The sequence below is a fragment of the Harpia harpyja genome, chromosome 3, assembly GCF_026419915.1.
Source record: "Harpia harpyja isolate bHarHar1 chromosome 3, bHarHar1 primary haplotype, whole genome shotgun sequence".
NCBI lineage: Eukaryota > Metazoa > Chordata > Aves > Accipitriformes > Accipitridae > Harpia > Harpia harpyja.
Window position 1 is genome coordinate 52,675,585 of NC_068942.1, and position 16,460 is coordinate 52,692,044.

The 16,460-nt window shown below is 36.8% G+C and overlaps 1 protein-coding gene across 3 annotated transcripts in view; it reads left to right on the forward strand.

Annotated features, from left to right (window-relative positions):
- Positions 1-16,460, forward strand: part of NUBPL (NUBP iron-sulfur cluster assembly factor, mitochondrial) — an 89,294-nt gene that overhangs the window by 56,586 nt on the left and 16,248 nt on the right. For 2 of the 3 annotated variants that reach the window (XM_052782576.1, XM_052782575.1), the window contains exon 8: positions 11,782-11,867. In XM_052782576.1, the coding sequence (XP_052638536.1) occupies positions 11,782-11,867 (86 nt within the window). Of the gene's footprint in view, positions 1-11,781; positions 11,868-13,255; positions 16,375-16,460 lie in introns of those variants that run through there. The other variant, XM_052782577.1, reaches the window with a different exon arrangement.

The window sequence follows — 16,460 nt, forward strand, 5'->3', positions numbered from 1 at the left end:
ATAGACTGTTTATTACCTGTCTGACATACTTCAACAGAAGCAGTTGTGAATAGCCAACATAATCAATGTTAGGAACTCAGTGGTAAGAGACAAAGCAATCCTTACAGTTCCAGAAATAATTTAGTAATTGCTTTTCACCAGGAGGGTAGTGCAGTGCTGGAACACGTTACCCAACGAGTCCATGGTGTCTCCATCCTTGGCAGTTGTCCAGGTTGTACTAGACAAAGCCCTAGCTGGCCCTACCTAGTGTTGCTAGCAGATGACCACCAGAGACCTTTTCCAACCAGAAATTCTGTGATTCTGAGTTATTAAGGAATCAGTGGGACTGCTTGCTCCACTTTTTGGTGATACCGGATAAATATGTTGATACGAACCCAGAATGGTAGCATCTTTTACTGCTCTCATTCCTTCTTGAGTGCAGACTGGCTCACGTGCACGGGGAGGCCCTGGTTCCCTCCAACACTCCTTTCTCTCTGCCCTTTGGTGGCAGTAACGCACTGAAGTGAAACAACTAAATATTAAATTTGTAGAACTATTTCACTTTGCATGTAGAACTCTTACTAGGCTGCCTGACAAGTTTAATGAATAAAGAACTGTGTATCTGTAAGAGTTCATAGGCTAGGATAGAAGAGTTAGCTACAGGTATAGGTAGAAAGACTGGTGGGCATTACAGACATACCCATTTATAAAGGCACTAGAGCTAATGGATTTTGGGACATACATCCTGGTTTCACAGCAAAACCATCACCACTGTTACAGCACAGTGAAGTCTACAGGAACAAAAGGAACCCTTTAACAACCAGACAGCACCTTGTACTTTTTCTGTAACACAGTCATGTATCAGCTGCAATCATACATGATAACCACAGTTACTCATATATCTACAAGCCCAAATTTTTGACAGATTTAGTGTTAAAGCTGCACGGTGGTATCTCATGATCTTCCATGATGCCAAGTTCAGAAAAAATTAAATCTTTTGACATATAAAACTCAAATGTTAAGGCACATGCTAAGTCAGCCATAACACTATCGCCCCCAAATTGTTAATAACCACAGGAGGTTCCCTCTGCTGTCTGTGATTGTGTTGAGTGGTGGAAGGGAGCAAATCAATAGAGTTGTGATGAAGGATTTAATGAATTTTTCCTGTAAGAAGTAGAAGGAGGCTTCTAGTGCCTTAGCTTCTCTGTGACCTGGAGCATATGATGAAAAGCAAACCATGATTCATACCCATTTTCTTAAATGCAGTGCTTAGTAGGTTGCATGTGTGAGTAGCAAAGCAGGAGGGCCTTTTACTCCTAGGGTTTTAAGCAATGAGGTGAAGCATGACAGTGGTATGGAAGTTTTTGGTAAAGTAGAATTTCACATTAAATCTTGTATGTAAGGGCAATAAAATTATGAAATTAAAGAGATGTGGCTTTATCTTAGTGGATTATGTTTTTTTTTAAAGTATGGTGGGTATTGATTGCTATCCACTACAGTGCACCTGTATGTCCTAATTTAACATAGAAAAGGTCATTAGACTCTTGATCTTCAGGGGATTATTGTGCCCTTTTCCCACCGAATTCTACACTGTCTTCAGAAGTGTGAGTGGTTGTGGTATTGGTGCATGGTATTGGGACAGAGAGGTGATGGACAAAAGTATTTTAATCCTGTATTTCTTCTAAGTTTTGCTGAGGTCTGTTTGTGGAAGGTCACAAGATCTTTCTAACTGGTACACTATATCAGTAAATGGAAACCTTAATTTAGATAGTTTTTTTCATAATACTTACATTTTCTTAGAATGTAATACATGTTAACAAAAGCAAAGGAAGTTTAAAAAAAAAAGCTGGATTTTTTTTGCTAAGGACAGCAATGTCCTCATTCTTGTGTAGTTATAGCAAAGTGAAGAATTAAGAGTAAATAATTTTTATTCAGTATTTTCATTAGTTTTCCATATGCTTGTCAGAAACCTGTCGTTCTCATACCTGTTGAATCAGGTTTTGAGGCAAGTCAAAGTAGACAAGATGTTGATTTAAAAAAAGAAAAGGAAAACAGGCTTAAAACAACAACAAGCAATGTAGATTTTCTTGATATGCCATAGAAAGGGATAAATTCTTGCCCATGTCTCTCCTTAAACTCTTTGCTATGGCTTTCTGGCTTTTTTTTTTTTTTTTTTTTAATTTGTACAAGTATGGGCTTTTACAACTTCCTAACTGAAGACAGCATTTTGATTTGAATTCTGAAATGGCTTCACGTTGTTACCACAGTTGCTCAGTTCAGTTTATTTCTTCGTCAATTCTAACTCCATAAAATTAGGAGTGATAGCATCACTTGACAATTGTCCTTCTCATTAGCTGGTGGTGTCGAGCACGTTGAGGTCTACTTCTGTGGTTTAAAAAAATAAGTATATTGTGCTTTTGATGAGGACAAGCACAGCAGACAAGGAGTGGTAAGATTTGTAATTCCCAGTGTTCTTACTGGCTCAGTGAATTTTAGTGATTTACAAAGAATTTTTTCTGTTGTGTATTGTGGGTATTTTTCATTCTCATTGGAAGGGCTTCTTTTTGTGTATTACATCTTGAACTGTACTTTCTTCTTTTACTCTTGTTACTTGGTTTCTGTCTCTTTGACAGTCCATAGCCTTGTTTAACATGCTTTTATTTTTTTCAACCTTGTTCCTTTTAAGGGTACGGAATAGAGTGTTACAAATATCGAAGATGATGTCTTTGGAGCAGTCTACAGAATTCTGCTGGCTTTGTGGGCTCTGTCTTCATTTGCAATTCATGTTTCTAAGCTGTGTGTTGTCTTTTATTTTTTTACAGAGAGTATTTGGTGTTGTGCCATTCTGTTCCTTCTCCAGTTTTCTTGTTTTTTCTTTATCCTTTGAGGATGTCTTGGACAGTCATGGTATTAGTGGCATAATTTCATTCTTTTTCCTCAGAGACAGCATATATATCTTAGTTAAGTACATTTAGAAGTGCATTATCTAGTTTGCATGAAAGTTGTACTTTGATTTGCATGCATGCATATGTGAGATACAGTATTTGCCTTACGGTTTCTTCATTATTTATCTGTGGCTTCCTAGGGATAGACAGCGTAGAAAATTTCTACTCCGTCTCTAAATAAATTTACAAGCCTGCATTCATATTTTTGCCAGCCATTTACAGATTTTTCTGTGAGTGTCAGAAAGAGCACTGGTAAAGGTGTTTTGTTTGGGACAGGTTTGCCCAGATGGGTCATGAAAAACTGTAGCATTGCAACATCTGACAATAAGAGAGGGACTGATCAGATGTGTGAAATGGTATTGGGTTTTAATTTTAGAAGACTCTTTTTTATTCTGCATCACAGGTACCATAATTTTCTTGAGTCAAAAAGAGATTAAAGCAATACCCAATGCATAAAAGCAAAACAACAAAATACGTCTTGTAATCCTGGTTGTCATTAAAGAGAGTATCAGCCTCACACAACTTCAGCTGGAGTGACAGTTTTGTGTGGGTACTTTTCCTTCTTTAAAAGATGAAAAAGGAAACTACTGTGACTCCTGTTTTTTATTTTAGTATTCTTAGTCACCTTACAAGGAGATGCATGTTATTTAGCACATTGTTCTTTAATCATCCATAAGTTTTCTCATGTTGGAGTCATTCTTCAAAAACTAGTAGGTGAGAAATGATATGGTAGTTTGAAAATGTGATATATATTTCTGCTCAACCACCACTTCTTTCTTCAGATTCAAGTCTGCTTTCCAAATAGAAATCCAGGGTCAGTCTGGAGAAAAAGGCTTTGTTTATGGTCTGTTGTCACTTAATTTGTATTTGGTTCTGCTGCTTCTACTTTGTTCTTCTGTTTCATCGTTTGCATGGGATACCCAGAAGTGAGATCTTTATCATGTATTGATCATGCGTGCTTGGGAAAGTTCGAAGCGTCCTTACATGTTTTCCAGCTTTTAAAACATAAAGGGTTTCAGATGACATTATGATGTTTGATATCAAGATATAGTGTAAATTAATGATATTATGAAGTATAAGGCTTGTGATTCCTTTGCATTACGTAGTTGCTAAATTGAGAAGTCTTAAGTTTGTGTATTTTTTTGATTATTTAGGTAAAGGAGCCATAAATCAAATTTATAAATAATATTGGAGGTGGAGGATTAGCCTCCCTAAAGGCTGGGGGAGAAGTTTATCATTCTCTCCCTTTAAAGTGTGAAGGCTGCGTGGGCAGCAGCAAGGGCATCTCTGTTAGAGAGGCAGTCCCAGAGTCCTGCACAAGTGTTTCTTCCTCATGGAGGCTGACCATTAAATAAATTAGGCTGTCTACTGCCCTTTCTTTATTAAAGTGAAGTCTGCATTAGTAAAGTGTGACAACTTGACAGCTCTAGAGACTGGCACTCTGTCTCAATTGACAGAATGGACTCCAGGTTAATACTGGAATTGTTTCATTTGCTAAACTTTGTCATATCGCTCTTTTCTTTGGATATCGTGATGCCATGGCAGTGAAAACCATTAGAAATATGTACCTGTCTAGTGGGAAGCTGACTGAGACAACGAAATAATTTCACATCTTACTGAACAATCTTTTAATAATTACAGTAGTGAGCATTGGACTGAACTGTTTATACAGGACACCTAAAGGTAAAAGGCTTCGTGTTTTTATTTCAGTGCTCTTAATTTTCCCACCTTTCTGAAGTAACGTATTTTGGGTTTTTTTTGCATAAAGCATATATTATTATAATCTTATAATAATAAGGTCTAAAAAGGCTGTTAATAAGAATCAGAAAAGACAATTAGTCAAGATAAGTGAAGTGAAAGCAATGTGAATGCTATTTTATGTTTGTCTCAAGTTCTATAAAAGCAGAAGCATCGCCATTGCTAGTCATACAGGGAGTGACTTTCGTCACCTTTTAGATTTCAAATCAACATAGTACAGAGTTCCTACCATCTTTTTATTGCCCTGTCCTATAAATGGTGTGATTTTTTTCATTATGATTGCATCTTTCAGCAATATGTAGCTTTTAATTATATCCTGAATGCCTTTTGCATGTAAGGCTGAAATATTTACCAAAGGAATTTTTGTTACTTCAAATACGAATTTTCAAAGAATTTTAATTAGTAGAGTTTCTTTTGATGGCAGCATTTTGATAGATAGGTGTAAATAAAAAAAAAAAGGCATGTTTCTGTCTTTACTGATTAAGTGTCAATAGTCTTACTTCTATTCAGATATGTACATTGAAGAAGAAAGTGTAGAGGGATGCCACCAACTTGAAGACACTTGGCATTTCTAAATTCTGAATGGAATGTGACATACCAAACTGGTGAACCAAACTATTTCCTCATATTTATGTCAGTGTCACACAGACCAGGGTGTAGCCTTGTACACAAGTGTTTTATAGCGATGTGTGGGACTTAGGAGAACTGGATCCTGCCTCAACATATAATAATGTACAAGAACAGGAAGTTCCAGGTGATGAGTAGACTGCCTGTTCAGAAATGAGCATTAAAAACAGAAAAAGAGAATTTCAAATCAGATTTTTAAAAAGAAAATACTGATGATGTTTTATAAAACTATGCATGAATTAGCGTGAAAAAGAATTGTGATTTGTGAGATAAAGGTGTCTTTTAAAATTAACCAAAATTGCAAGCTGAGTAGGTATGGTGCTGTTCTCTTGTCTTTTCTGAAGAGAAATGATCAAAAAACCCCCAATGCTGCAGTACAAGTTGCATGTAGCATACAGTTTAAGATTAGAGGTGTATCTGTATTCTGTCATTGCTCTTTGTGTAAGTGTCTGTTTGCCCCTTGTTGAATATCTCTTACTTTGATGCAAATCACAGTTGCAAGGCATCTGATCTTCTTTCCTTTTAGTTTAACAATAACACACAATGTTTTTCTCCATTTCTGAGCTTGCTTTCTTCTTGCATGGAGGAGGTACATCATTAGTTTCTACAGTAAATTTTTGAAGATATTTTATGAAGGCCATCTGGGTAATAGTAAATTTTACTTGATCTATTTTTGAATGGCAAATATTTTTAATACCAGATTTTTATGTGGATTTACTCTTTCTTTCATGCTGTATTTTGATATTTTAAATAACTGTAGGAAAGGAAAGGCACATAGGTTTAGGATAGATTGAAAAACAAAAAACCCTTAGTCACACCGGTGGGGATTTTAAAATAGTTCTTTGTATTCATCCAAATATAATTTGTATGCTGAAATAGTTTGCTCTGTTGTCAGAAAAAATGTAGTTGACAAATGCAAATTATCATCAGGGTTATCTTAGCTTTGGACACTCCTGGTACTTCATTATGAAGTCTCAGACTCAGTAGAGTCTGTAAACTTAATTTAGAGACCAAAATACAGTATGAGTTTACACATTAATGCCTTGCACTCTTTCAATATAAGTTTAAATTTAACTCTTGGCTCATGGAGATAGATTTAACACACATTGCCTGTCCAGGCTGAAGTGATAGCATATTCGGTGGAATTTCTTTAAATTTTATCATTCCTGAAAAATAGTTTCCAGGTATTGAGGGGGAAAAAAGCTGTTAAGTACAGAGGCTTTGAAAACTGAGGTTCTCTGAGGTCTGGCAACAGTGGCTAAGTGTATGTTAAGTACTAGATTAGCTGCAATTGCCTCGTTTTTTTTAGACCAATTACTCTGAACAGGAAGAATAAACGAGCATAGTGTTCAGCTGACAGTTGCACAAGATGAGAGAGATCCATGTGAATAGTGGTATTGCATTCTCTCCTCTAGCTATTTCTTATGAAAAAAATAAATGTTTAAATCTGCCCCTTACCACCCCCACCTCTGGGGGAAAAAAGTAAAACACAGAATGCTTTTGGAGGTGATAGAAGTAGTCTCAGTGTTGTCTTTTTTCTGTAGTAGAATCAATCTTTTACCCAGTTCTCCTCTTTGGATTAGGACCTCTCATTTAAAAAAATCATATTCATTTGTCAAAAGAGACTATTTGGACTTTGCTCTTGCGTAGTACAATGGTCATTATAATCTGGACATGATTGGCAAATGCTCTTGAAAGCAGGAGGTGGAATGGGGCAGAGCAGAAAAATGCTAATTCAGATAGCTAAGGAAAGGTGGAAAGTGGCAGAGTGTCTGTGAGGGAGTAGCTTTTTATTTTATGCCTATACTTTGCAAATAATGCTTATTCACAGATGTTATTACAAATGTTTTCAGTGTTTTCACTTTGCTAAATAAATATTGCGTCGTTAATTGCTTGAGTGTGACACATAATCAGTTTTGCCATGACCAAACCCAAACATTTTAACACAGCAAGTGTTGGTTTCCACATCTTTCTCCACATGGTCTAGTGTGAAATGGATGTTACAATACTCACTGATCAGTTAGATGAGGGCAGTTTAACTTCAGGGTGACAGCTTGGTCCAGCTTGTGATATTCCTCTGCTCAATGGTTTCATCACTGACAGTTCCTCCTGCCAGGAGGGAGAAGCTTGGTCTAAGATTTATGTCCTCTCTTCACGTGGGCAAGGTGGTAGTGTCCCAATCTCTAATTACCCACTAGTTCCTGGGCAGAAGAGGACGTGTGGCTGTTGGAAACATACACTCTCTGAGCAGTTGTTCAAAGACTCCTCCAAGAAGAAGGTAGCAAGCAGGCTGGAGGTGCGATGCAGCCAGGATCCATCCTTTGGGACAGTTGTGAGCTATATTATGAGTCTCAAGTAAGGATCTGTTAAGGGAAGATCACACTGATGATTCTTTTAAGTTGCTAGCTGTGATGAGATGTCACACATAAAAGTTAAAGGACATTCTTTACAAGGTTTATCCAAGGAGATAGACAATTTTTTTAATGTTAATGTATCTGTAATCATCACCAGCTGAAATTTCAGCAAAGACAGAAGTCTTTGTTCTTGCAAGATCTTGTTCTGCATCTTCAAGTGCAAACTGTATCCGTAATTGCAGGCACATTTTACCTGTGAAGTAACAAGAAATTTAACGGAAGGTGAGAGGAACTCTGAAGACATACACAGGAGAGAAGATTCAGATTCACCAGGCTATTTATAACTTGAAAGTCTCGCCTAGAAGTTTGAAATTGATGCAGTGGAAAAAGTAGCAAAAGCTACAAAAGGTGCATTGGTGGTGTGGTCGGATCAGGCCATCCACAGCTGCACTGAAGTCTGAATATGGTTCCTTGCAAGAGCGTTCAGTGCCTGTCAGTCAGCAGATGCAATTATTAGAAAAATGCAGTATGTCTTTCTGTGTCTTTATCCTCCAGAACTCTTATTTATCAGTCTTTCTGGTCAGTTACACTTCACTGCTTTTGGGGTGGCATTATTTGCTAAGTTAATAAGAATCAGGGTGATGTAAGACACAGTCTAATGCTTGTGTGTGGAGGGGTCCTTAATCGTCTGTCTGGATGAGATGCATGTAGCCTGGTTTTGAAGTCTGACTTCGAAGACACTAGAGGGAAGAAAAGAATATGTTAGAGGGCTCCTTTCCATCCTTCTAAACTGCTGCTTATCAGCTGCTTTTTAGACCTGCCTGTTTTTCGCTTGGGTACAAACTGACTATAGCTAAGGCTTGGAGAGATTCCACCTTATGCCTTGTAACCCAGAGCATCTGATGCAAACCTTAATGATGCAGTGAATGTAGGTGATATTTTCTATACACAGAAATTATAGGACCTTTCTTTTACTGAGGGTTAAGGACCTGGGATTAAGCCAAACATCAGTTTTGTCTCTCTATATTATGTATGCTAAGGATTAAAAATATAGTTAGCATAGTTTTTACTAATGCAATGTGCATCGGCTTTTTGTCAACTGAAATACGGTGAAGTTACAAAAATAAATGGAATGCATGAATAAGTAGATATGTCAGTTAAACCTAAATGTGCTCAACTTAGATATCCTTAGTATGCTCAAGGCACAGAAATTATTCTTCTGCACACAACTGCAAACATAGAGTTTGTAGTATGTTTTAATGTGCTATGTGATAGCATTACAGTTTCTGCAACTTCTCTGTTTGATTTGTCAGCCTTAGTTTGCCTCATTCAGAAAGAGGCTTGTGTAAACATTGCACGTATTGCACTTCAAGAGACGTGCTGTGTGCCTGAATTCAGTCATATTTCATTACTTTCTTGATCAAAATAACTCTTTACTGTTTGATATTCCTGTTAACCATGTAAAGCCAAGATAGCAAAGAAAGCGTGGGATGTGTTCTTTCTTGCTCGTCATTTGAATCACTTTCTGAAATAAACATATGCAAACTTATTTGGGAAGGGGAGCACCGTGAAAAGTCTCATTTGCCATATTCAGTTGCTAGTGAAGGAAATAATGCTGCTAATAATTTGAATTCTTGAACTTCAGGTTGGGTTTGCTGGACTAGCAGTTGTACCAAAGAAAGAGAAAAGATACTTATTTTAAAGGGCGTTGGTGTAAGTCAGTACAAGCTGCTGTGAATAAATTTTGGCTGTAACCCAGCTCAGAGTGAAAAGAAAAGTAGGAGACACACATCTGTTACACCCTCAGCAGCAGCTTTTTGAGCATGTTGGCTTTTATTCTGTGGAAGAAGCCATGCAAGTTGTCCACGAGCCTAATTTTAACTCATGTATTTCAGAAGACGGAGTTTTTTGTACAGGGAGTTGGTGTTTGTGGCAGTCTAAACTCTGCAATGTGCCATTGGGTCTTTTTCCCTTTGGATGAGAATTTGTTAGTAAAAAATATCTCTCGGATAAGTTGCTTGTGGTTCTAGTGGGTGTTTTCATTGTGCATGGTCTCTGTCCTTCACACCATGCCAATTATTGGATTCTTAAAAAAAATTAATAATGGACCAGCAAATGTAAACTTCAGTTTTGTTTCCTGCATATTAGCTTCTACCTGAAGATCCAGGGAATACTGAGCCAGCAGCTTCATAGAAGAGTGTGAACAAAAGTGTGAAACAACTAACATGAGTATATACACATAAGACACAAATGTCCATTTTTGTCTGAAAAGAAAGCAGTAATAAGCATTTTGTCCAAGTATTGAAAGATCTTTGTTTTACAAATATGCAGAAAACTTGAGGACATTGAGTCTAAATTAATTACTTCTGGACTGTGCTTTTAGGGAAGGATGCATTCATTTTGTGGAATTAGCCCTGCATTTCAATGTCAGCTGTAAAGCATAACCCTACACTTAGTGAAACGAGGAGCTAAGGTGACTTGGATGTAACTGAAAGGCTTCCACTTTATTCTTTTTGATGCCATTGGAAACAAGTTGGCTTGGGTAAAACAGCAAATTACTTGGATGCCAGAGTTTTAGTGAACAATAGGGAAATTGCGTTTGCCTAGTACGTTACATATGCTGTTCAGTTTTTTGGACTTGTGTCTAGTATTATGTAAGGCAGAGATTGGAAGCTTTTCAGGAGCGAGGTGCCAGATTGTATTTTTCTTTCACAAATTAGAGGTTAAGAACGCTGGTTGAAAACATTCAAACGTGCTGTCAGGCGGTGTTTGGAAGCGTCTGGCTGTCAGGCAGGCACGATGCCACCCGGCAGTTGGTGGACGGCGTGGGGCTGGTGTGAGGGGCAGGGCTGCCTGTCCCAGTGCTGCCGGAGCCGGGAGCGCTCTCGGGATGCCCAGGCTCGCGGTGCTCCGGCCAGTGCCAGCAATGCCAGTATTGTGTGCCTCTGGAAATCCACCTGCCTCTTCCTTTGCCGCGTACATCAAGGGTTGGGAGCTGCAGGCCCAGTAGGAAACTCTGTCCCGTCCGTCTAAAATTGTCTGCTGTAGTTGCTATTAGTGTGAAGTTTGGTATAAATTTCTTGTGCGAGGTTGGCTTGACTTGGCTCTGCAGAGACGTTTTATAACAGATGCTTCGGAGACTGGATGGTCACGGTGAAACCAGAGCTAATCAATTGACCGATAATGTCCTCTTTTACATTGCATTTTTCTAAAAGAGGGACAAGCATGAGCAGATTCTTGATGCAAATTTTTAAGAAATAATATTTGAAACCCCTGAGCATATGCAAAAAGATGCTCTTTGTGAAGCAATGTGGAATATTATAATGTCTATTTTTTGCAGGCTATATTAATCAAGGAGTAATATAGGATAGTGTGGGATAGTAAGCTGTAGGCTTACTTTAGAATCTAACCTTTGACAAAGAGCTCTACCTGTTTTATATGCTTAATAATTCCTGGGAGTACTAATTATCAGGTAGCCTGGAGCCGTGTCTGAACAGTAAGCAATACTATTTTTCAAACCTAGTGCAAGTGTGCATGAGTTGGCCTCTTATTTTGTGGTATCGTTCATACAATTGCGCTGGTGTTGCATCTAGTGTAACATGTTTCAAGACTGTGCCTGTCAACGCTTGTATCAGCAAGTGTAGCAGGTTCAGAAAGCAACAGTCTGATTACAGGCAGCTGCCTCATGATTTTAGAACAAGGCTTATTGTTAAATCAAAAGCTTTCAAATGTAATTATGGCATGGGACAGTTACTGTGTAGATATTCCCAGAGTACCACCTCTGCAACCTGTCAGCATGTGGACCATGTTGACTTCTAGCCATGGTCATATGACAGCTAGATCAATTTTCTCATTTAGAAAATATAAATTGTTTCTACGTAGAAGAACATGATGAAAATATCTAAATTATTTCTATCACTCCATATCATATCTCAGTGATTTTGGTCATCACATAATAAAAAAACTAGCATCATTTTCCTCCTTAAATTTTAAAAAAAAAAAAAGCATCTAAATGTGTGACTACTTTGAATTTAGTAGTATGTATTAAATAGTCAAAATATTTAACAGTAGAATTAATAATACACATTTTAATGGTATTTCATGTTTTCTTTTCCCAGGAGCTGTGATCATCTCCACTCCGCAAGATGTGGCTTTACTGGATGCACGCAAAGGAGCTGAAATGTTTAGAAAAGTCCATGTACCCGTAAGCCTCTACATCAATAATACCAGTAGATTGTTTTTCCAAAATGCAAAAAAAATTCCATATACTGCAACAGTAGGTGAACAAACCATTCAGGAATCACTTGAATTTCATAAATTCTTGTTCAAAAAAAAGGATTAGAATCCATCTTATATCTGTATCAGGAGCTTGCTTTAGCAGAAAGGAAAGAATTTTCTCAGGCCGAGGTCAAAATAGTACTTAATTTCTTTTAAATCAGTTTGTTTAATCACCTGGAATGGATCAGACTGCTAAACAGAGTATCTTATGAAGTAATGTGTGCTTTCCAATTATACTGTGTTATTATATCCTCATTATGTGTCCTCTTCAGCACTATCTGTGCTGGAGCTTAAAATCTAAAATTTCTTGAGATGTGGAAAAACCATATATTGGTACATTTTAAGAAGGAAATGTAAGTTTTTGGGGAGATAAGTGCATACCTAATTGTCACTTTGCCATTTGAAGGGCTCTGTGACTGTCAAGACAAGTAGAAGGCTGTCTATATCACTTTGTTTTTCATGAGGTTTATAGCTTATATGGTAGCTCGCTTGTTTGGGAAATGCAAAATTTAAAAATACCGACAATATTCATATGGATTGGGAGAAAATATTAAACAGGGTGACATCTTTGACTCGATATTTTCTGTGTGCTACAAGTTGCTAAGTAACTGAATGTTATACTCTAGAGTGTTCATGAAGAGATGCATTTTTCATTTGAAATGTGCAGTTGATGAGAAAATATAAACTGAAATGCTTCCTTATCTTAAACAGTAAAGGAAAAACGCCATTTACTATACTTTAAAAACAATGTTTTCTTGCTTACCTGTGTGAAGGTTACTTCAACTCTTAATTAAGAAAGGAAATTTCTTTCATAGCTAGTGCTTTGTTAATTCAAAAAATGCAACAGAAACCTTGAAGTGACTGCTTTCCCCTTTTGTTTTAATTTACAGAATAGCTTAACAAAAGAAATACATTGATAAATTCCTTATTGTTAACTATTCCTTAAGCATATTTGCACCAAAATGAAAGTATAGTAGCATTTATCATTTGCTACTAGAAGAAAAACAAATATATATAACAGAAGAATAACACACGGAATGTTATGTTTTGATTTTATGTATGGGTTTGCTAAAATTATGCAAAATTATTTTCTTCAAGTGAAATTGTGTTCAATTTAGTACTTTGCTGAATTTTCCTTTTGGTTTAATGAGAAATTACCAAGATTTCTTTCTAAGTCTGTTTTGTTCAATGTTCTTTGAAGAGAATGGCCTCTAAGAAAATTGTGCATTCTAGGATAGGCTTGGCTGCTATTAATTTGACTAGTGGTAGATAAGATATTAAATATGATCTATTTTGATTTGTTGGAATTTTCAGATCTTTCTAAATCAAATGAAAAGTCACAGCGAAGCTGTTGCGCCAGATGCTGAGTTTGAATGTGCTTGCACCAGTCATCAGGTCTTACCTTTTTCATGGCGCTGCTTCATTTTATTCTAACCTTGTATATACATCAATACAGACGTGTCATTTACTTCAGCATTAAAGCAGCTCCTCCTGCCTATGTATTACATTTCTAAGTGTCAACTAAATCTGAGGATCTAAAGAAAGTTTAGTTACATAATTTTTGATGGACAACTTCAAACCTGAGGTTTACATCAAAGAGGTGGAATCTGTGGGACTGTGCTAAAATTGCATATCCTGATTATATAATTGACTGATCTTTAAAAATCTAATCTTTAAAATCTTTAATCTAATCTTTAAAAAAGCGCTTGCAAAGAGTCTACTTTTCAAAGAAGCAGAGAGTCTGTAGTTTGCTCAGTTCTGAGTCTTCGAGTATGCTTGCTTATATTTAATGAACTGGAGTCTCTCCCTTGTACATATAGGCATAGATACACCATCTTCCCCTTACCCCCACAGTCATTAGTTACCAAAGACTCAAATGACACGTGTAGTATTACCACAGCAAAGTCACAATGTCGTTAACATTGTTTGTGTGTCCTTTACTGCATTGAAATTAGAGTGGAATGGCTGAAGGAACTGATGAAAAGCTGGCAATAAGAGTCAGCGTTAGAACCGGGATTACAATGCAAAAGTCTTATTTCCAGTCTTAGGACACAGTCATTAGAAGAGGAGTGCCATCTCTTGTGCAGTGGAGCACACCTGGTAAGGAAGGAGTTTGCAAAGTGATGCTGACTCCTATCACAAGTTTCAAGATTCTTGCCCATTATGTGAGTTTGGCCATTGTTTTCATGCATCCCAGAGGCTTGCTCTGGGCAGATGACAAAAAAAAAGTGAATAACTTTTAGCGTTTAGGAAAAAATTGCCTATTTTCAACTGCTGAAATTGAGTTCAGTTCAGTATGGTTTATATTTTCAATCACATCCTTGAAAGAAAAAGAGAGGATTTAAATTAAATCTGTAACTTTCCTGGTAGTTTCATTAAATTGGAAGGTTATGTTGTGGATTTCACAGTTTTCAAAAAACTGCTTATGTAAACTCAGCTATGTATTTCCTTCTAAGATTTTTATTGTCTAAATTGTTTATTTGGCTATGTACTTACTGGTATTTCTGTAGCATCCAGAGTACCCAGCCAAGATTATGGCTTCATATTGGGAGTGGATGTTAGAGCCAAAAATTGCTCGTTATAAGATGAAAGGTAGGAAGACAGAAATACTAGTGTGCATGTTTTCTTGAAGCACTAAAACGTCAAGTGACTGATTGATGGTTACACAGGAGGTTGATGGCAGACTGCGGAACTGTAACCCTGATCACTTCAGTCCCCATCAGACTGGAGTTGGACCTCAGCACCATCCATCCTGTAGTACAGTGAACAACTTCACTGGGTTTCTCAGGAATTGTTTCCTTGTGTAAAGACAGAGGGTTTTAGTTTTGTCACTGTATTTTATTTAACTTAGAAGGTAGTATATTTGGATTTTGGCATGATTTGTTACGGAACCAAAAGGTTAATTGAGCATAAGAAATATGTACGCATTCAGAAACAGTCTGTATGGAGATAATTCATAATGAACAGTTTCTTCTTTTCCTGTTATTTCTTGATAGATGTCTGTTCACTGTTTAAAATAATGATTTGACTAAATGGAATTCAGTTCCATGCATTATAACTATCCTCTCCTCCACTACCATAGGTTAGCTCCTGTATTGTGGTGCATCTCATCATGCTCATTTTCATGTCATTACTGAGCCAAGCTCGCCAAGAAATGTACAGGGAAGGGAGCTCACTAAGGACTAGAATAGGATTCACGCATACTTACGGGATAGTTTGTGTAGACAGTAACAGCTGCTTTGAAGCTATTCCAGATCTATTATTTGAGCAGGGAAATGAGAGTTATTACTGACTTCATTAGGAAGACCTATTACTTTGTCTGTAGATTTAAAAGCTCTGAGGATCCTAGTGAACTCTCTTCCTTCTGTAATTATATCTGCTGAAGTATGCATGTTAAAAATACACTTCAGCACTAAAGTTGTGTATGTTTGCACAGATTCTATATTAAACTGGGTGTTTATAATTGGCAACTTAATATTCCCAAAAATCTCTTCATATTCCAAAATAATAATTTATATATTAATAAATATGCAGTACTCATTGGCTGACAGATAGGAACAACACTGAAAAAATAAAAATGATTGTGTAATGCTGAAATGTCATTTGCTTTTACTAAGATTTGCTGAAAGGAAAACAAAAAAGGACAGTGAATAAGCCCTCTAAAACTGCTATAGCATTGAGGATACAGCTGTATCTTAGCATTTGCATTAACTGTGGCAGAAAGACTTCTTAGTTACTGGTTGTCAAAGAATTAACAAAACTGCTGTAATAGTCCTTAACTATTCACAAAACAATAGTAGACTACTTTTTCTTTGATTATGAATTTGCTGAATCATAAATGTTGTATGACTACTTTGAGGAGAACAGAAAGTTCAAACCACAAGATACCTGAAGGTGAATTAATTCATTTAAAGTATAAATGTCAAGTTCTCTTTTTTTCCCTGTGCTGCAGAAAATGGCTTCCCTGTATCCTAGTTAAAATACTATTTTTCTTTTGTCAAATAATACTCCTTCCAGTGTTCTCCAGATTGCCAACACAGTGAAAATTCCATGACTTTAATTTAGAGAAGAGCAGGATGAATGCCTGCTCAGAGGTCATCAGTAGAAGACTGGCTGTAGAGAGCCCTTTTTACCATCCCTGCACCTTGTACCCTTTGACACATAGTATTTCATGTCTCTCTCAGTTTAAGAACTGGATGAGAAAATTACATGTAGTAATGTGCCAGTAAACAGAAACTTGTTCCTCTTGCTCTTCTGGCAGTCCCCGGGAGAGAGTAGAAAATGGGAAAAATTTGTGGTGTTAAATTGAAAGTAGGTAATCTTTTTTGTTTGGTTGGTTTTGGTTTTGGTTTTTGTTGTTGTTATTACTGTTTCTTAAAATGTTCCTTGCTTTAAACCCTCTGAAAGTTTTACATAAGTAAAGGAAGACTACTTAGAAAATAGTGTGAAACATATTACATAATATTACATATTATGTGAAACATATTGATTTTTAATTAAATAACTTAATATTTGTTGT